Genomic DNA, 22,584 nt, shown 5'->3' with positions numbered 1-22,584 from the left:
GTCCGTATCCTAAAGATCAATAACACACAAAAAAACTCGACAAACCACATTTTCTTTAGAATAGCTACCACATGCGATAAATATAACGTTTATTGCTCTTTTTCTAGAGAAGTTTTTAATAGAAACATATTTAAAGCACAGAATGTTTTCTTCTTTTTTTATAAAAAGAAGTAAGTTTATTCAGATGAATCAAGTATTTTGTTAGAATTTATATAGTTTATATTTGTTTATGAATTTAACACTGTTTTAGGACTTTGTAATTTGTTTACAGATGTAAATAGATAAATGCTAAGAATGAAATAAAAGTTAATGAAACTTAACTCGTCAATTCTTCTAAATTATTTGATTAGGTCATCTATTCAAAAATGCTCAATACAACTGGGATGATTACAATTTGTAGCCTTCTTTACGTATACTTATACGTTTCAAAGCGAAGGCAAAACTATTGAATACTGAATTAACAATCCAAATTTAAAACAAAATTTAGGCGAACGTCAAGGTTCTGTTTTAACGACCGTATTCTTTCTACTATAAAATGCTAACGTAAACTACGGACTTTAGATCGTCCTGTGTTGATGGTCCCCGTGTTCCGTCCTCATTTCCCATTATTTAACAGCTACAGTTCGTACCATAGTGTGGTTTAGTTTGATGACTGTTATCACCTTTAGGCTTTTAAGAAATAACTAATTCAATATATCAAATCATGAAGAAATATTTTACATTTTCGCTACCAAGCTTTTCATAGCTTTCTGATTCTCGTTGTCTGTGTCTGTGGTCATAATTTGCATTCCTCACATTTTTTAGCGTTATAGCATATATATTTTGTTCATGCGTCCTTAAGCTTCTTTTCAATGTCCACCGACAATTGTGTTTATTACTGCCCCATCAATTGACGTCAGTGTCCTATTATCTCAATGTAAAACTGAAATAGAGAAGATGGTTTAGATAAAACCTTTGTATTGCAATGCCCTGTTTGGTTTGCTTTCTTAATTTAGAAAAACACTGAAAATGAATGCTACGAATGTCTCACTTTGAGACTGTCTGTTGTCAATGTCTGTCTTAAAAACTGTTACCAAAACTGGCCACGAGACCAACAAACCTGATACAAGCGACGCATAGAATAGATGATGCTATTTTTTTGCCACACTATATGCAAAGGTCAAGATAATGCCCCAATTTCTCGAAACTTCTTTAGCGTAACAGGCTTAAGAATATTATTTACATTAGCAAAAATACATACATTTGTACTTAAATTTGATTTTCATCAATGAAAAATGTTTTATTGTTTTTATCATAATGATATTTCCTATTTAGGATGTAAATACTCTTAAAGAAGTAAACATAACGCTTATTATAGATACACAAAAATAGTGAACTGAGCTTAACCTGTTATAAGGGACATAAGAAGTTTCGAGAAAATGCATGGGGCCAGATTCTCTGCCTGCGATTATTTTTGTCTGATTGCAGTGGGTCGTAGGAGACGACTAAATTGTTTATGTTGTTCAGCATGCGAAACACGTAAATAAATGGAACTTATGTCTCAGGAGGTTCCTGGAATCTTTTAGTTAAATGGTTTGTCTGGATCAATGTCTGCCTCTTTTAGATTTTACGACCCATTCCTCGTCAAGAGCTTGATTCGAATCATTGGCTTTTTCAGATTAAAGGGACTAGAAACAAGATGATAGTATTGCAAGAAAACAAAAATCCTATAGCTTACGACACATGTATCTTTCGCAGTTCATGCGTGTTATTCCAGTTCGAAATTTCCTGTGTTTGTCTACGACGTAAATCCCAGTTTATTTAAAAACAGCGTCAGTATATGTATCTGTAACAATCACGTGACTTTCACATGCTGAATATTCTCACTAAAAGCTGGGAAAACACTATTCGCTATTTTAAACGGGTAAACTCAGCTGAGGCAGCGACGAAATATTCTTTTAAATGACGTTAAATGATGCATTTTTGGCCTCATGCTTGTTCGTATTGCTAAGTTTAAGCTTGTTTAAAAAATACTGAAATTGCCGATATTGGTGCAATCTGGTGTCTAGTCCCTTAAAGACCATTAGAGCATTATGTAGATATGTATATAGGGTTACTTTAGTTACCAGGTTTATAAACTTTTGATAATACACTTAAACAGGATTTAGTATATGGTGGGAACGATCAAGCATTATATTGACAAAACTACTTGGGAAAAACAAAATAAATAGGAATATAAATATGTAATCTACCAAAGTAAAGATGGAATTGGCTTAGCTTATTGATGATTGAAACTAATAAAAATGATGAAACAGGCTATCGTGCTATATATGAAAATTAGATAGCATGCAAAACACAACTTCGACAGGTACGTGTTTTTGGGCCCTTTGTCATGAAAGTACACGTTTATAATTATAAATTATATGTACGGTAGTACGAGGAAAATTATGTAAGCCTTAACAGCGATCCTATAAGTACAAGTGTAGGACAAAGTTATCGAAGAAGTTGAAACTTACTGCATTTTTGCATGTGCGTGTAGCCACATGTTTACGTCGTGTTACGAAACCTCTCATTAATTGACTTCAAATGGTCTTTTGGACGTGTGCTCGGAGATGGTATTGTTATTATTCAACTTAAGTCTATGTTATCTTCATACACCATTGCCTTCATTCACTCTATTGGTCATTTTACCACATAATACGATTAGCTATACCGTTCGTAGATTCAATTAAGAAACAATATGAAATACCAGCCAAGATGTTGTTTTAGAAAATGTTATATTGAGTCATGATTTTTTTGTTTAACAATTAACAATTGTTTCATTTTCATTTCATTTATTATAAAATAAAGCAAATGATTTAAAAATAAAATATATTTTTTACAGACAACTCTGAAAACTCATACAGGACTGTCATATTAAAACTCACAACGGACCATCGTTTGTTTTAATTTCTAAATGAAATAACTAGGAATGATAAACGAGAACCACATCGTGCGTTAGAACCGATCCCGCTCCCAGACGCTCTGAATAATTCATGGACTCGAATCGTTAGTGATATTCTGCACGCACTCAACTACTTGTGGAAAATTTGTAACGAAAATTGGAGTTCAGTTAACATTGGTGCTTTACAAAATATTTTCTTAAAGTGTATTTTTGTCCACATTAGTGTCCAATATAACACTTCAATGGCAAATATAAACTATAAAGTCATTACTTCTAACAAGTATGCCCCATTATTAAAGGCACCGGAGAGATCAATAACTTTAAACTGAAAATGGTCTTAGCATCCTGCGTAACGTCATATCACTTGTCATCCCTGCGACCAGTCATAACTACTAGGCGATCTCAGGCAAGCTCGAGATAGATCGCAGGATAGAACCCACGTGTGTCCCGATTATCATGCACCCTGTTTAACATTCGGAGCTCCTCGGCCATTTCTCATTGAAAACAAACTCGGATGTATGCCGGACTATCAGTAAAAGTAGTTCGTAAAATGTTAACGTGTATGTTGCTTATCTAAGTTTAAATTGTTAACCAGTGAAGTATTTTATTGCATAAATAATTAGTATTCCTAAGAAAATGTCGTTAGGTTAAACTGCTAAATTGAAATCACTACGCGATCTATTTGCAGTGTAGTTGAATGTAAAGATTTCTGACATTGTAAACCGTCCTTATACGTCCCAAGCTGTTTTCGTTCGATGGAAACTGGCCGAGGAGTTCCGAATGCCTGTAAAAAGGCATTTTGGGATATATACGTCACAGTGACGTATGCTCATTAAACATATATGAACAAGTTGAGAACGAGATGTGAGATTGGGTTCGTGCCAAATCGAAGGAAATCGAAGAAATTGGGGCCTGAGTTGTATCTGGTGTGTTATTGCTTTGAATCTGATGTTTTTATGGTTTTGTTATGACCATTATAGATTGATAGGAATTGACAAAATCATACCTTTAAGTATAAATGCATCTAATTGCACATACGAGATATTGCATCGAGTGCTTTTAAAGTCGATGTAAAGGAACGCTGACACAAAACGGTGCGGCAAAACGGCAGCTCACTTCCGGGCGCTCCTTTGGCCGAACAGCATATCATTATTAAATGGATACTTTGCAAGGTTTATTTTTTTTACTGAACTCGCTTAGGGTTGCCGGCTGGCCTTTGCTGTATCGAGTTCTCTTGGAGCCGCGATAAAGGAAAGTTCAAACCCTGTTATCTAGCAGCTTCCTTTCGGGCGCCCTCGCGGCCGTGTTACACCGTAGAATGCTCATGTATGGTTTGAAAATCAATTCTGTCAATGTTTCCAGGGTTGTCGGCTGGACTAGACTGTATCGAATGTTCTTGGAACCGAGAAAATGGGACTGTAGAAGACGGGTGTCTTGCAGCTCCCTACCGGGCGCCATCCCAGCCGTGTAATACCTCCACCGACTCAGGACAAAAACATTTCTGTCAGGTAAACATAATTATCATAATGCTCCGCCCCTTAACTTTGCGCATTTAATACTATGCATTCATTCAATGAGTCTCTCTGTTTGTGGTGTAAGTTTTTTCTGTGTGTTTGTATTTGTGTATGTGATGTTTACGTTTGTGTCTAAAGTTCATTGTCGTTTGGGTCCTTGTGCCCTTAAAAGTTTTTTTTTAAATTTTCGACTACTCGGCTTGTCCCTGTATTTGACATTGTATTTTAAAACAAATTAGATATGCATGCACTTATAAGTAAAGGTACGTGCTTGTTTGTATTTAATAATAATAATAATGGTAAAAGCCAATATGATTAACGTTGACCTATGTAGAGAAATGTTTATTTGAACGAAGATTGTAGAAACTTGCCAATATTACAAAACAAAATTGAAACCATTAATAGTATTTGAAACCGACCGATTTCTAATCAGATTAAAACAAAATGTCGTTTCAGACACATGCAAAGTTTGAAGTTAAAAGCGGTGTCATGAGTCTGACGTCACTGGATCGACTGTGTGACGTCAAACATTCCCGATGCGACAACGAGTGTTCGGACAAGAGCATAGACTGCTGGTCGTGTTGCCTTGACTACAACAACTGCAATAGTTTTCCCGTGAGTGTGAACATAGTGTTCACCAGCGTCTCCTCCGCTAGGCGACCGGAAGCGATAATGACGCTCGCGTTATCGGCAACAGTCTTGTCCGCGTTATCTACCATTCTCAGGTTAACCAATGATGTTGATGCAATTTAGTAAAAAGAATAGTTGCTCTGCTTAATGTTAAAGGAACTCTCTCATGATTTCAAAGCACATGCAAAATAATATTATTGCTCTGTGTCATGTGAAAATATCAACTGCTTATGACAATGGTAATATAATAGTTTTTAATAGTTCTTGGAGTCATAATTAAAGGAAATACATGTATGATAGAAAATGCTTCCTTAAGCTAGTGTAACGCTTTTAAATATGAAACGATTTTAGGCTTGAATTGACGAATCTATGTTAAAATAATATTCTGTAAGTTTATGGTTGGTGTTTGTTTTTTTGAATTTCTGTTTTTAAAATAAAATTAGTCGTCGACATGAAATCTATGAGAGAGTTTGTCAAAATGTTCATCATGTTGTTTTTTAAATGCCGCGCTTTGATTGCATTACGAATAGCAGAACTTGGATTGAATAGTGACTTCGATAACTTGTTTTGACTGGATAGTGACCTCATTGCAGAACTTGGATTGGATATTGTCTTCGATTATTTGATTTGATTGGATAGTTACATTAAGAATTGCAGAACTTCGATTGGATATTTTCTTCGATTGTATAGTGACATCAAGAATTGAAGAACTTTGATTGGATAGTGACGTCAAGACTTGCAGAACATTGATTGGATAGTGTCTTCGATAATTTGATTTGATTGGATAATGACTTCATTGCAGAACTTTGATTTTTTAACGGTTATTAAACATTGCATTCTCCATTTTTTTAAATGAATCTAAACATTATCAAAGGCTATACACCTTAAGCAATAGTATGTTGAAATATACATTAGTGAAGTGTTAAATAGTTGCTGATTTTAGAGATGTAAAGATGTGAATTGAACAGTGTTAGGAAATTTCGTCCTTTTGAGATATTTTTGCATTGAACTAACCTTATTAGTTGAACGATTAAGTAATAAAGGGTCGAAAAGGGCAATTCCGCTTGACAAATTTGCTTGCAGGCTTTTATCAAAGGGCAAATAATTATATCATTATAAATACCAAATACCCGCTATTTGAGTGGTGATACTGTCAAGCATAATGATACTTTAACATAAATTAATTTAAACTATACACAATGACCGCTCGGCTTGCTGCGCGCGCTTAACAATGAACGTATCTCATTCGGAACTCCTCGGCCATTTTTTCAAAAACAACCTCGGATGTATTTGGACGGTTTACATTCTCAAAAAGAGGTACGTTTAAGTCCGCTGCAAGTAGATCGCGTAGTAATTTTATCTAGCAGTTAAACTTTACGTCTTTACTCTTGAAAATCTTAATTATGTTTGCAATAATACACTTCACTGGTAATCAATTTAAACTTAGATCAATTAATACAACTCTTAAACACTAAATTAAATTAACGATAAAATTAAAAAAAAATACGAACTACTTCAACTGATATACCGGCATACATCCGAGGTTATTTTTGAAGAAAATGGCCGAGGAGCTCCGAATGGAACGTATCTCTGAAACCCAGCGCCACATATCACATAGGAATTATGGGAAAAGCGTGAAGTCAGAGCGCTTAATAATTATCGTATTTAAGTCTACCGACATAAAATCAGGGTTCATAACCAATTATGTGTTGTAGCGCATTGGCGTTTTCACTGGACTGTCAGTGGTTACTCTCAACTGTTTGTGATTTGAATCAGGACCCATTCAAATACAGTCGAACCCCGTTGGCTCGAACTCTCAGGGACCGGCGAAAATACCTCGAGCTTCGGAAAATTTGAGCCAAGCGGAAGCGTTAACCCTTAGTATTAAAACGGTCATATAAATCTTATTCGAGCCGACCAGGAGTTCGATTCAAGCGAGTTTGAGCTAACCGGGTTCGACTGTATGAAATAGCTTCACAAGACGCTTACCAGCCGATTATATTACATGCAAAAAGTATCAAAAATGGGGCTTATAACTTATTGTTGATTTGGGATATATATATATGCTTCAAAAACTGTCCGTATTAACAAAGCAATACAGCGAAATTATTTATAAACAAATTACCTTAAGTTTCAGATTTTCAAATTATTCAATGAATTTGTGAAAAAATAACAACACATTTTTGTTAAATCGAGAATGAGGCCCTATCACTTTTTATTATGGTTGATATGTTAATGTCGTCGCTGATGTTGTAAATTTGTTGTTGATTTGTGATATACATGTAAAAACTGTCCTTATTATCACAGCAGTGAAGTCAAATGATTTGCGAAAAAAGTTATCATTGTTTTAAAAACTGAGAATGGGACAACTAATTACTTATGATGGTTGATATGTAGGTGCCGTTGTTTGTGTTGTAAAATTGTTAGCCACAGGTGGCCAGACAGGCAATGGTTGATGAAAAGTGATATAATTATTGTACAAGGTTGTATCATTGTTTTCACCATCCATGACCGATACTGCCTCCTGTGGTCGTAACGCATTTATAAGTTGTACGTACATGTGTTTAATGTGATTATATGTAACAAATACTCGGTTGTGAATAATAAAACGGAAATCGTCATGTATTTTGTTAAAATGAAGTGTATGACATACACTGTGGGAGATGTAAATTATCTATAAGATACTGCTTGGTGTTTCTTTTTATATTTTTATTTAAATCTTTTTATGTCGCCGACATGGAATCCCGCAGGACAAAACCCCTTTAATTATTGCTAGGTAGAAAAATACCCCATATAAATTTGGAAGGTTATTTACCAGACAAATTGCTTAGAATGTTAAGCATGGCGAATTTTGTATCTCATCTGATAAGGGGATATTGCCAAAAGGGGGATTATCCTACAGCCTTAACTTGTATATAAAACAACACCAACACACTTGATGATTATTTTGAGAAACAATAGGCAGATTGCTCAGAAAATTGTTCAAGTTAACAACGTTGTTACTTTGATTGTTTTAAACTTTCAAAACTGTATTACTTTAAGAGTTTCATGGAGACACATCTGCGGTACTTGTCAAATTTTGAGATAACTAACTCAGCTATGCTTGTTTAATCTAAATATTTGAGCAAATAATAATATATTACGTTTAAAAGCTAACAACAATACCGTTTACAACGTTGTAAACTTTAACAAATTTTTGAACAATATAAACAAATTACTCTGAGGAAAATAAGCCAATTAGTACATGTATTGTTAAAAAGCAACAATAAGAAAAACACTGGACATACCTTTTTGAAATGCGGCTTTCAAGATTAGTATATACTAAGTGGTCACACAACATTTAGTATCGCGTAGAAATTACCAAACATTTAATTACCAAATTTTAATCCAATGAAAGATAAATAAAAAAAAACTAATTAAAAGCGAAAAGACGCTGTGGCGTTATTCTCCTCTTCAGATCCATGGCGATGTTAAAATATTTGAGCACAATGCACTGATTGTTCAGAACTTTGTTAAAGTAAACAAAGTTGTTAATGTTAGGGTTGTTTACCTTCACAAGTGTTTATTACAGCATAATGGATACTTTGTGATTTGCATTGTTCCTAACAAGAGTTAAGACTTCAGTTCAAGCTGTTCTTGTTCAAATTCAGGCACAATTAGGCACAACAAAACGTGTACTAATTGCTGGTTCTATCGTCCTCCAAAAGCTGGTAATAACTACCTTAGCCTCATTGACAAATCTTTAGGTTTGGCCAAAGAAAGTGGCATTGATGATAGTCTCATTACTGGTGATTTCAATCTAAACACTTTAGTCGAAAATCCAGGGCGAAAGAATCCTTATCGCAATAGTTTGCCATTGAACTATGTATTTCAGATCATACACACTTCAAATAACATTCTTATTCTAAGAAGGTCACTCGTCGTAGAACAAGGAAACATGACAATGGGAACTATACTCAATTTTGCCAGAAGCTTTCGAACACTAATTGGGCACTTATTAGGGAAACAAATATAAATTTGTTTACTTCTATTTTTTCTGAATAGTTAGTTTAAATGAAAAAAAATCGACAACGAGCTAACTCACTAACACTCAAATACATTGGACTAGGTTTCGCGGGCTGTGTAATGAAGTTGTGGATCTGATCCGGGGTTCAAAATCGAAATATTTTGATTCACTCACTTCGAACTCATATCCAGTTTACTAGGGATTAATGGAAAACTCTTAAGTCTTTTATCAGTTAAATCATGAGGCATTCGCCACTAACCATCCCACTTGATGGTCAGTGCGTTGCAGACAAAGAAGGCAAGGTCAATATCCTCAATGATTTCTTTGTCATCCAGACCTACATTGACCTCAACTTAATTTAATAACTTATGATGCTTAACTTCATTCGATTGTTTTCATACCCACCGAAGTTAAAGATGTTATAAGTAGTCTCTCGGTTGGTAAATCATCTGGGCCCGATGACATTGATAATCGTATTCTACTTGAATTTTCTTCAGAACTTATCTAACCTTCACGTGACTTGTGCAATTCTTTATTAACTTCTTGTGTTTTTTAATCTAATATTCAAATGTTTGCGCTGTCTTTAATAAGGAGATCCTTCGAACCCATCAAATTATCGTCCAACTTCTCTATAAAATACTATGAAGAAGGTCTTTGAAAACATATTCAGCTTTTTTCATGATACACATTTCTTTACCCGATTCCAATCCGGGTGATTTTACTGTCAACCAGCTTACCTACCTCTATAATAGTCTTTGTCATTGTCTCGACAATGGTGTTGAAATACAAGTTGTCTTTCTTGATAAAAGTAAAGCGTTTGGAAAAGTTTAGCATCGTGGTCTACTTTATAAACACAAAAAAGCAGGCCAATGTGGTCGCCTTCTGTCTTGAGACGATAGAGGCAGCGGCAATGAAGCCGACGACAAGTTTAAATGCGACTGTGGAGCCGTTCAGCGTGTCTAAATACTAATAGTCTTCCGGGAGTGACGTTAAATGGGGGTCCCGTGTGACAGTGCTATACACTGGTGCACTTTAAAGAACCAAGGTAGTTATAACCAGGGCTACATACTGTCTGTGCACTATGCTCCAACAACCTACAATGACTAACAATATTAACGGAGTACTCGACGAATGGGCAAGGTTCCAGTACGAGTATAAATAAGCTTGCACACCAGGTTCAGCGTGTCTGTTTATGAGAACTATAATGGTCCACGGGCCAACTCGAAAAGGAAACAGTTAAATAACGAGTCTGTGTCCCGGAAGCTTGTAGATAGAGTGCACAACAAATACCAAATATTCACCTCATCAGAATGGTAATAGACATCGTTTTATTGACGCGAACATTTTTAAATACCACATGTTACCGCATTATTCCCGATTTGTGTGTATAAACAAATTTAATTATCGATGCTCGTTTAATAGTGTTTTTACATATCATTACTTACGTAATAATACGTGATGTTTACGTATACACAACTTAAAGCTGCATTCTCAGATTTACCGTTTTTACCAAAAAAAACTGATGTCTTAGAATGAGCCAATGCGTCAATATCAGAAAATCAGTGATATAAGACTGCTGCCAAAAGATTAGATCGCAGTTTTTATGTTTACGTTCGAAATAAATGATTTAAGGCTAAAACCATTTCTTAATCCTTAAGAAAAATGCATAAAACATCAACTTTTCATCATAAAAATGAAAACCTACGATCTTATTTTTTTACAGCAGGCTTTAATCACTGGTGTCCATGCATTTTCGGAAAAAAATGTTCGTTTCTAGCAAATATAATTTTGCTTTCAAAACGTTCAATCTGTTAGAGTGCAGCTTTAAGAAAAAACTTTTACAGGTGGCACGCTATGTTTCTTTGATGTCACGAATTATATGACGATAGTATTTTAAACCTTCGAACATGACCTCTTGAGAAAAACATGTCATTGAAATAGCATTTTCAATGTATGTGTATGAATATGTAGAATGAAGAAGTGTATAATGTATATACTCTAATAAGCAATCTCAGTGCTTAAGCACATTGAATAATGCATCTTTGGAGTAACATATTTTCCTTATAGTTCGGTATAATCTGTATGCTTGTTCCAAGATGTAATATGAAGATACATGCCCGACTAGACCATATATGATATGTTGTATATAACCAGTTATATCAGCTCGTTTATATTCGTATTGAAAAGTCATAATCATTGTCCAGATTTAAGGTTTATTGTAGATGATTTAACGTATAATAATGATAATTGCGTGCTGAAAATAGACAAATACAATCATAAGAATAATATAATACTTAATCTTATACAAATATACCAGGTATAATTTATCCTTATAAATCAACAACATATTTAAACGTGATTTTTAACAATTTATAACAATGAAGCGTGACCTTAATCTAGTGGCAACAATGAAAATAAAGGACATAAAAACAAGCATAAAAACAGTACAATGATAGACAAACAATAGCAGACAGTACATACAATAGGCTATCAAACACACACGCAACAATAGCTTACCATTTGTGGAAAGAAAGGATGTACACGTATTCAGCCGCCTCTCTCTCTACCGTGGCTGGTTAGGAATAGTCCATGGCATCAGGTGATGGCAAAGTGATTGTAAATGGGTAAGTTAATTATCAACTAGATAAGAATTTGCCGCCATCTTGAATTCTCAGAAACTTGTGCAGAAAAGTAAATGTGTACCTATGCATAATCATCAATACAAAACACATATCAACTCATTGCAAATACAGAAAGAGTAATTGCAGATACAATATTAGAAATATTACGCACCAAAATATATGTCCAAATCCTGAACAAATAAGAAAATATACACCTTAACTTCCATTCCTTAAATGAACTGCCTTTCAGCAAATGCGTTCATCAACCGATAAACGCAACAATTTCGGATATGTTCGGATCGCAATTCATCGCATAACAATATACATGAAAACTATTGATCTTGTGATTGTTTGTATTGTGTCAGCAGGTCGCGTAAAATATAAATCAACATTTTAGAAAGTGTTAAGCTATTAAATTTTAAATGTATTGTTGCCAAAAGTGTTTCAGTTTTACCTTTAAACGTGATTTTAATTGGTTGATCTTTTCCCGCGTTATTGGGACGTCATCTGAAAAAAAATGTTTCCGGTTACATTCGGGTCGGTCTATTTACAGAATGGTTAAGAAAGGATTAGTGAAAGGTTTTCTCAAAAGGAATGGAGTATTTTTTAACAATTCTTGAATGAAATAATGAACTATTGGTGTAAATATAAGGAATGAATTGCGGGGTTGATGTCATTATCATTAAATGGTGACTTATAAAAGAAGGCCAATCCCCCTCATCAAACTCTGAATAATAACCTCAATCTTGTGACGGATCAGATGATTGCAATGGCGGGAACAAACTATTATCCTATTCCTACATGGTCGTGGTCACAAGACAGGTAATTAAAAATACAACGGTCACAGTGAACGAACTAAAAAAACATGAAAAGGTTACACATAATCTATCCTTAATTTATGCAAAGAATTGTACCCTGTTACATAAAGTTGGCCCGGTTGTAACACATGCCTTGTATGCTCATCTTATAAAATCTTATTTCATAAATTTTGGTCAACTCCTTATAACCCTAAGCGTGTCACAATTACTCCTGAAACGATTGCTCCACAAAACTAAATAAAACATAAACGTTTTGTGCTTGTCTTTCCTCACCCGCTTTGAAATGTTGAAGACCCTTGATTAATTTCACATAAAAGTACCTCGCACTAATTTGTTGTTCTTTTTAAAGTGACAGTCTTATTTAAAATAAATACATACAAATGTATAACAAACATCAATTTTGAGTGATAAACTTTCAACTTCTTACTAAATAATGCACTTATTGAAAAAAAATACTGATAGCAAGTTTATATCCGTGTATTGAATAGCTGAAAACACTAAAATATTAAATGATTGGTGAATGCAAAAATACTTACTGTGATCTACTATTGTCTCATAAGGTAGAAATACTGTGTTTTCTGTACGTTTCTTTCAAATTAAACACATTAACCTTCAAAAGAACCATTGTTTTCGACATTTATTAATCATTTTTGGTGAATTAAAATAATTCTATTAAATATGGTAAATCTTATTTGGGAGTAATAGTGCATCTTTAAAATGCTCAGATATGTGTAACATATGTTTACATCAATTAAAGCATAAAGGCCTTTAATCAAGTTTACAAAGAAATAACAATATAGTCCATAGTTTAATTGCTTTTATCATCATCTGCTTCATTGTCAGCAATCATATGATTATATGATATGATATTACACCAAGAAGATAAAATTATTATCCAACAAATATTATTTACAAACCCGAATTGTTGCTTATTTAACAAGCAGTCAGCTCAGCAATGGCTTCCGAGTTCCAAAATCAACTGACAGACTCGGTGTTAAGTTCCTCAGACTTACTACATGACTTTTCCTGCTCTGTGTGCAAAGAAGACGAACTGAATATTGAAGCGGAACATTTCTGTGGAGAGTGCTCCAAATATTACTGTGACAAGTGCCTGACCTTCCATGCCAAAATACACAAGCGCCATGTTGTATTAGGCCGTAACGATGTGGACGAGTGGACGGAACTAGTTGACACACTGATTACTTGTGACCTTCACCCTTCGAAGGTCTTAGAACTTCTGTGTGTGGATCACGATGTGCTCTGTTGTCACCTCTGCGTGCCGCTGAACCATAGGTGAGTGCTTAGTTCTATCTTTGTTTTTTTTTTAATTCAGTGAATAAACAGTTACGACTGTACTGGGAAAAAGCATGTAAATTAACGATAACTCTTACACATTTTAATAAGTATGTTTCCTTATTAACAAATATTTTTCAACCAGAAAATAATAAAGAACCCCTCACTGAACTATATTAAAATACATGTGTTTTACCACAAGAGCACGATTACTGAAATATCTATACGTAAATATAAAATGTATCATCTATGAATTTTACTCTTTTCTTTATAAAAGACAGTTTCAGTAAATTATGTCAATACAATTAATTGTAGCTTGACACTTGCCAAGCATTGTTACATTTCAAAACACAATATTTACTTTTTCTATTTTTTGTGTATTAATTATCAACAATTTTAAACCTCAATACATTGAAATAATTCGATATTCCAAAAGCGTTATAAGTTAAACGAGAGCTAGGTGGAACGAAAGCAAGCGCTATTCTATTTTGCTTTGTTTTCTTTAGTAGAAAATGGAGTTCTACTCAAAAATTATTAAAAGCAGAATTATGGAACGTCTAAGTATTGTTTTTTGCAAGGTTCATTTCAATGTCTTGAACAACTTTGGGTGATGGCCAATGTTTGTTTTGCACGACGACACCGTCGCTGTTTTAAAGATATAAAATAAATTGTAATCAAACGAACAATCTATTTCTTATATCCATTTAAAACAGGTTATGCAAGGACATCAGCTTGATATCTGAGGTAGCCAGGGGCATACCCAATACGGCCGACTTCAAGCAACTTCCAGTCAATGTTACCACGGTAACAGCCCGCCTAAACCAGATAAGAGAGGCCACTAAGAAGAACCAGACCTCTCTCAAAGCTTCAGGCAAGTCCATGCTAACGAAGATCAAGGCCCTAAGGTTTTCACTGAACCAGCTGCTAGATGAGCTGGAGAAAAAGACAGTGAAACAGATGGAAGATGTCTTGGCTGACCTGGATGGGTCCCTTCAGAAGGATATTGACCACTGTGACCTCCTACATGACCAACTCAATGCCTTATTAGAAACCACACAAGCCCGGAGCAGGGACAATGAGTCCAGCTCCTACATTGGCTACAGGAAATGTCAGTTCAAGATGGTAGAGGCAGAAATACTACTCCAGGAGCTGTTGACCAAAACAGAGGCGACTATCACTTTCCAGCCAGACAAACGAGCTAAACAAATTCTGTATGACTTAAAGTTACTAGGAAACACCCATGCGTATCGTGGTCCACAGTGTGAACAACCATCTGAACAGACTTTCCTTCAAGGTTATCAATGTGAAAGAGACGTTTAACACTAACAGCGAAGTTCAATACACTCAAAAATTGATTATGATATTCATGGCATAACAAAACTTCCAGGTCGAGAGATTGCTTTCTAGATTGTAGATAATAACAATTGCAGACTATAGGGTAAAGACAGCAGATACAAAGTAACATCATACTCTTATCTTCCGGAGAATCCACTGAACACCTGAAACATCTCCGACCACCAAGTGGCTGTAACTATGGTCGGTACCCTTCTGTCAGACATGAGGTCAATTTTCTCACCGAACAACATTTTCACAATTGATACCACAGGTAATATTCTGGCCACAATGCGTGGCAGTTACTTTAATTGGTCGAACAGTGTAAATCTGAATGAGGGTGGACAGGTGCTAGTTTGTTCAACTAGACCCCACATAGTGTTGGAAGTTGACCAGAAAGACAGGAAGAAGCTGGACATACTGGTCAGAAATGGAGATTGCATCAACTTACGTCGGCTACACTGTTGCATTATCATTTGGGGAGTGCAAAATCTTGGTGATAAAAATCTAGTAGTGATTTTCAGTGGTCAATTAATAAGAAAGATAATCAAAAGAGAGGAGAAACCGAAGAAGCTTTATTTAAAATTAAAACATGACTCAACATAAAATCCGTGAAATCAGCAAATGAGACTGGAGAAAGTAAAGCATTATTACAACCTTTCATTCTTCGTTTGGACTATTCAGTTGGTAGAGTAATCACAGCTATCAATGTATGATTTAATTGTTAAAACTTATCATTACATTTTTATATGCAAACGTTTATCAAAATCAGTGATAACAATTATTGAAATATCAAAATATTTTATTTCAGTTAAAAAAAAACTTGATCTATAAACCTACACCTGTGATTTATAGATATACACCGTAATCTATGGACCTTGATCTTTTGACAAACACCGTGATTTTAGACCTAGTACAGTGATATATAGACAAACAACCATGATTTTAAGACCTACATCTTTGATCAATAGCGTTACAGTCTTGATATATAGACATACAACTGTGACCATATAAGCATACAACTGTGACCATAAAGGCCTACAACCGTGATCTTCAACCCTGCACGCGTGATCTACAAACCCTGATCTGTTGACCTACATCCGTGATCTATTGACATACAGCTTTGAAATATAGACCTACAACCCAGATCATATAAAAACCTGCAGCCGTGATCTATTGACCTATAACTGTGATAAATTGACCTATAACTGTGATATATTAACCTACACACGTGATATACAGACCTACATCCGTGATATTATGACCTACAATTGTGATATATAGACCTACACACGTAATAAACAGACTTTCATCCGTGATGTACAGACCGATATCTATGATATTTTGACCTACATCCGTGATATATTGACCTACTTCCTTAATATATCAACCTACATCCGTAATATATTGACGTACAATCGTCATCTATTGACCTACAGCCTTGATCTTTACACCTGCAGCTTTTATTATAAAGTCCAACAACCCTGATCATAAACAAACCTACAACCGTGATATAAAGACCTACAGCCGTGATCTAATGACATTCACCCGTGATATATTGACCTACAACCAAGATTATAGACAAACCTACAACCGTGATCTATAGACCTACAACCGTGATATATTGACCTACAACCGTGATTTTTTTACCTACAATCGTGATCTATTGACCTACAACCGTGATATATAGACCAACAACCGTGTTCTATTGACCTACAACCGTGATCTATTGACCTACAACCGTGATCTTTTGACCTACAACCGTGATCTATTGCCCTACAACCGTGATCTATAGTCCAACAATCGTGATCTATTGACCTACAACCGTGATCTTTTGACCTACAGCAGAGATCTATAGACCTACAACCGTGACTATAGACTTACAGCCGTAATCTATTGATCTAAAACTGTGACTATAGACCTACAACCGTGACTATAGACCTACAACCATGATCTATTGACCTTCAAACGAGATAAATTAACCTTCAACCGTGATCTATTGACCGCCAATCGTGATCTATAGACCTACAACCGTGATCTATTGACCTTCAAGCGAGATATATTGACCTACAACCGTGATCTGTCGACCTAGTGCCGTGATCTATTGACCTTAAACCGAGATATATTGACATTCAATCGTGATCTATTGACCTACAACTGTGATCTATTGACCTTCAAACGAGATAAATTAACCTTCAACCGTGATCTTGTGACCTACAACCGTGATCTATTGACCTTCAACCGTGATCTATTGACCTTCAACCGTGATATATTGACCTTTAACCGTGATATATTGACCTACAACCGTGATTTATAGACCTACAACCGTGATCTTTTGACATTCAACCGAGATTTATGGACTTTAAAGCGTGATCTATTGACCTACAACCGTGATCTATTGACCTTCAAGTGAGATATATTGACCGACAATCGCTATCTATTGACCGCCAACCGTGATCTATTGACCTACAACCGTGACGAAAGCTATTCTTCATCATTTTCTAAAGGGGTAGTCCATGTTTATTTAATATTTATCCAACGAATGTATATCATTGCACGCGTACACATTATAATTAAATCACCTTAATCAAGAAATGAGGTTATCAGTTGTATGCAAAATAATTTGTATTTATATCTGTATATTGCAATACTGTACATTGATATGTAATACCTGCGTTATTAAAATGATATAATAAACAACATACCTTGATGATATGAAAAGGAGAAAGGCTTCAAACTGTCCAATACTGCATAGAATAAACACTTAGAGGCCCCATCGTACAAGAGAACTGGTAAATATAAATGAAGAGTTTATGCCACAATAACTTGCCGAAAACAATCTCTATGAGATGTTATGTATTTCAGATGATAACAATGTCCTTTACAATTTCGTAACTAATAACGAAAATGTCAACATAATTAAGCTGTCCAATAAACGTGTACATGTATGCGTGTTCAACATGATCTACAACATTAACGGAGTATAAAAATAAATTTCTTCAAAAAACACGCTAACTTTCAGATTATCGCTCCACGTACCGTTTGCGATTTTCCTGATTGACGGTAAGGTCACCGCATCTTTGGCATCGAGATGGTATAGATAGATCTTTTATTTCCTCCATACATGGAGAGCATAACATATATACAGCAGGTTTAGTTGATACCAATGTACAAAACAAATGTCAAATAATGCATGGTTTTATATACACAACATTGGACAAGACATACAAAATAAATGAACTGGTGTTTTTTAATTTAAAGGATGATTACACCTATATGTGTAAGGTCAGTGAAGATAACTACTCAATTATCACAACTAAGATATAACTGAGTAATTGCCCGAGGTGTTTGGTTGATTTGTTTATAACTGCAGGTTTTTGGAACCTAGAGACGAAAGCGAAATTCCCAAGCCGGTAGAGTGAAACGCGTATACTCATCCAGATGAATAAGACTTAGTGCTCAAGATTATATGAAGAAACAAAGTTGCATGAAATATTGATACAAAAAGATATCGTTTTTAACATATATAACGCATCACTTAATTATCAAAGTTTCGTGCAAACATCCAACAAATAAATTGACATCATTAACGAGTTCTGTGGAGAAAACAAATACGTTTTCATTTTTGTTTGGTATTAGTCCTCATAAGAAGGCAATCGCAGACATGATATTAAAATTGATAAGTATCTTTAATTGTTCATATTGTTTAACGTTTGTTTATAATGCTTGGTAAATCTTTTTAACATTAACTTGAATCCCTCAACAGAATCCATTTGCGGAAAGAACCTCACCTATAAATGTGAGCATAATTATAACCGGCGGGCAGACAGCTGTATTTGTTATATTCCGCTCACCGTGCATGTAACAATTGTAACGTTGGTCGTAAACCTGGCGTTAAACCATCACGTCGCCATACCGCAGTACATTGATATGGTCAACATCAACATACTGTGGATAGTTCGGACGTTCGCATGCATTCTGAATATTTATTAATATAAATCGGGAGTTTAACGCAAGAAAACAATTTTACAGGATTGTCTGTTATAAATACTTACAGAGAATGAGCTTACGTTGACTCGTCAACAGCTGGAATTAGAATTGATTAACATTTTATAATTTCATGAAAATATACCGAAATTAAGCTGCATGCATTTGATAAATTAACTTCATGAGCACATTGACGGGAATTGATGGGAAAATTTGCATCCGGGAAAAAGACTATAGAAATGCAAATATTTGGAAAAGGGATGGGATCAACTAGCCCCAAGGCATATTTCATGACGATAATTCAAACCAAGTTCCATGCATAATATGTAAAAAAAATCACGATGTCTTAATTTTGGAACATTAGCTATCACCAGCAATATCCTTACTTTACGCATATACATAATGCACATAAGTTCGCGGGGTGACAGATGACAGACATTACAAAGACCTCTTTGTGTTTAAGTGTAAACTGTTCTTAAAGTCATATTCTCTTTTTGACCATTATATGTGTTTATACTTATGCATAGAGAAATACATTACTGGTTGCAAAACGGTTTCAGAAAACGCTTTTTATGTATTGTTTTATCCTTACTTTCATATATTGTTTTTAACTCGTAAAAAGATCTTGCATTAATATGGATGTTTTTAAAATATTTATCTCTGATTAGTTCAGCTAAATGGCATTTTATCAATTTAACTTAAGTCTACAATATGCATAATATTATCACTGTTATCATCGTGGGCCTCATTATCAAAATTCATATGTTTACTTAACATCAACAAGATAAGTCATTGGGTCATCCCTCAAATATTTTTAAACTAACCATAATTGTTATTGTATTGTATTGTTAAGTATTTAATTCAAACATGGCCTCCAAGTGCAAAGATCCTCTGGAAACCTCGGTGTTAAATGCAAATAATTTGAAACATGACTTTTCATGTTCTGTGTGCAAAGAAGACGACTTGAATGTTGAGGCGAAACATTTCTGTGGGGATTGCTTAGAGTTTTACTGTGACAAGTGCCTGACCTTCCATGCTAAAATACACAGGCGCCATGCTGTGTTGGGCCGTAAGGATGTAGACAAATGGGTTGAGCAGGGTGACGCCCTGGTAAGTTGCGACTTGCATCCATCGAAGGTCTTGGAACTGCTGTGTGAGGATCATGCTGAGCTCTGTTGTCACATATGTGTGTCCCTGAACCATAGGTTAGTATTTCATATTGACTTTTATTGTTAGATTATTTGCATAGGGTCACAGATAAGCTTTGTAAGGGGGCATTACCTTAGGATGCCAACGGCTTCGGCCCCAGTAAAAGCACCAGTTAATGTAACACTGCAAATGTATAACAATGTTGCACATGAATCCTGGTCAACGACCCCCACTGTCTACAATTAGTATTTAAAAGCTGATGCTGGGTATGTCGTGTGAAAATTCAGGGAGGGCACAGTCGTTACTCCGACCCTTGGGATAACGGTCAGGTGTTTTACCACAAAACCACGGATCCGCCAAGCAGTCTGCAACATGTACTGCATCAATTTATTTATAACATGGTTATGGGCCTTGCTTGTGCGCATTGATTCTTTCAGTTTGTATAACAAGATTTATTTGAACATCTTGAACTGATTTTAGTAGCGGCGCCGACGAAGACAACGAGACGTCGACACTTATGCTATCAAAAACATATACATCGACTTTTCTTCTTCAAAAGCAAACATGCTGACAATGCTTTACATATATCTAATGATATGTGATCAAACATACATTCCATTCATTTTAATCGTTTTGAACAGGTTATGCAGAGACATCAACTTGATATCTGACGTAACCAAAGGCATACACAAGATGGCAAACTTCAAGCAGCTTCTAGTCAATGTAACAAAGGTAACAGCTAAACTGAACCAGACGAAAGATGCCATAAAGAAGAACCAAAACTTGTTGAATACTTCAGGAAAATCCATGCTGACAAGAATCAAAGACCTTAGGAAGACGCTGAATCAACTGCTAGATGATCAGGAGAAGAGGACAATGGAACAAATGGACAGGGTTCTGGCTGACCTGGATGGGTCACTTCAGAAGGACATTGACCACTGTGACCGCCTACATGACCAGCTCCATGTCTTACTTGACTCCGCCCTATCTCAGGACAAGGACAGTAAGTCCGGCTCCTACATTGGCTACAGGAAATGCCAGGACAAGATGGCAGAGGCTAACGAACTTCTCCAGGCGTTGTCCATGAAACCAGAGGCGACTATCACTTTCCAGCCTGACACACGCCCTCAACAATTGCTGTCTGACTTAAAGGCACTTGGAATCATCCAGGTGTATCTTGATCCACAGTTTGAACAGTCATCGCGACAAATCAAACAGTCCTCTGATATACTCAAGGTTTTCAAGGTAAAGGAGAAAAACACATTTGCGGTGAATATAAAGGCAGACAAAATTCTTTGTGACATTATTGGTATGATAGAACTTTCAGGAGGAGAAATTGTTTTAGTAGATAGTAAACATTGCAGAGCAAAGGTGTTAGACAGCAATTACAAAGTGACGTGCCACTGCGATATCCCTAAGTTTCCACAGGACATCTGCCTTATCTCAGACCATCAGGTAGCTGTAGCTGTTGACGGTTACCCTTCTGCCAAACATGAGGTCCATTTTCTTACCGTGTCAGCTGGCACCATTACAACGACCAGGAAATTCAAAGTAAACCATCTGTGTTCTTCCATCAGACACCATGGGGGCCAGCTATATATTGGCTCTCTCGCTGCACTGTACCTACATACAACAACAGGCAAACTGTTGAAGAAGGTCTACGAAGACACTTCTGGCAAAGTTACAGTGAACAACTTCGACTTGAGCACAGATGGCAGTAAGATCTACATTTTAGCCTCCAGCCACAACAAGGTTGTCACCATAGATACCAAAGGCAACATTCTGGCCACACTCATGGACCCTGATTTTGACTGGCCACTCAGTGTTCATGTGAGTGAGTGTGGGCATGTGTTTGTGAGTTCACAGGCTTCAAACACAGTGGTGCAGGTCGACCAGGAAGGCAAGAAGAAATTGGCTACACTGGTCAGAAAGGGAGATGGCATTAATATTCCACAGGCAGTCTTGTACTGCACCCGCACAGGCAGGCTTATTGTGGGGGGTCAGCAAAATAATATTTTGGTGATGGAGCTCCAGTAGTGACTTCCAGTGATTAAAAAATATGATAAGATTCATATATAGACAACAAACCGTGATATACACAACTCTGATCTATAGACAATACAATACGTGATCCTTAGATCTACAACCTTGATTTATAGACCTACAACCGTGAACTATAGACCAACACCGTGATAAATACACGTACACTTGTGGTCGATAGACCAGCAACCGTTATCTACAGACCTACAGCTGTGATATTTAGACCTACAACTGTGATCCATAGAACTACAACTGTATTTCATAAACCTAC

General features: G+C 35.7%; 3 protein-coding genes across 6 annotated transcripts in view; all 3 read left to right on the top strand.

Annotated features, from left to right (window-relative positions):
* Window positions 1–7,688, top strand: part of LOC128234966 (uncharacterized) — a 33,313-nt gene extending 25,625 nt beyond the window's left edge. For all 4 annotated transcript variants that reach the window (XM_052949619.1, XM_052949621.1, XM_052949618.1 and 1 more), the window contains exons 2-3: window positions 4,286–4,431; window positions 4,894–7,688. In XM_052949619.1, coding sequence (XP_052805579.1) covers window positions 4,286–4,431; window positions 4,894–5,190 — 443 coding nt within the window. In that variant the 3' untranslated portion in view covers window positions 5,191–7,688. The remainder of the gene's footprint in view (window positions 1–4,285; window positions 4,432–4,893) is intronic.
* A 5,779-nt stretch (window positions 7,689–13,467) lies between these two features.
* LOC128234401 (tripartite motif-containing protein 66-like) lies at window positions 13,468–15,610 on the top strand. The gene is made up of 2 exons (XM_052948617.1): window positions 13,468–13,805; window positions 14,519–15,610. Exons 1-2 carry the CDS (start codon window positions 13,468–13,470, stop codon window positions 15,123–15,125), a joined length of 945 nt encoding a protein of 314 aa, XP_052804577.1. The 3' UTR covers window positions 15,126–15,610.
* Window positions 15,611–19,991: 4,381 nt separating this feature from the next.
* Window positions 19,992–22,310, top strand: LOC128234400 (uncharacterized). The gene is made up of 2 exons (XM_052948616.1): window positions 19,992–20,329; window positions 20,915–22,310. Exons 1-2 carry the CDS (start codon window positions 19,992–19,994, stop codon window positions 22,308–22,310), a joined length of 1,734 nt encoding a protein of 577 aa, XP_052804576.1.
* Window positions 22,311–22,584: the final 274 nt, after the last annotated feature.

The sequence above is a fragment of the Mya arenaria genome, chromosome 5 (assembly GCF_026914265.1).
Source record: "Mya arenaria isolate MELC-2E11 chromosome 5, ASM2691426v1".
Lineage (NCBI taxonomy): Eukaryota > Metazoa > Mollusca > Bivalvia > Myida > Myidae > Mya > Mya arenaria.
Note: the sequence above shows the minus strand (reverse complement) of the source record. Positions and strands in the feature narration are given on the sequence as shown.

Bases quoted from the DNA above. Each gene is read 5' to 3' on its own strand.
- LOC128234401 (XM_052948617.1), top strand. From the start codon at position 13,468: ATGGCTTCCGAGTTCCAAAATCAACTGACAGACTCGGTGTTAAGTTCC. The intron at 13,806-14,518 runs GTGAGTGCTTAG...CATTTAAAACAG, and splicing joins TGCGTGCCGCTGAACCATAG to GTTATGCAAGGACATCAGCT.
- LOC128234400 (XM_052948616.1), top strand. From the start codon at position 19,992: ATGGCCTCCAAGTGCAAAGATCCTCTGGAAACCTCGGTGTTAAATGCA. The intron at 20,330-20,914 runs GTTAGTATTTCA...CGTTTTGAACAG, and splicing joins TGTGTGTCCCTGAACCATAG to GTTATGCAGAGACATCAACT.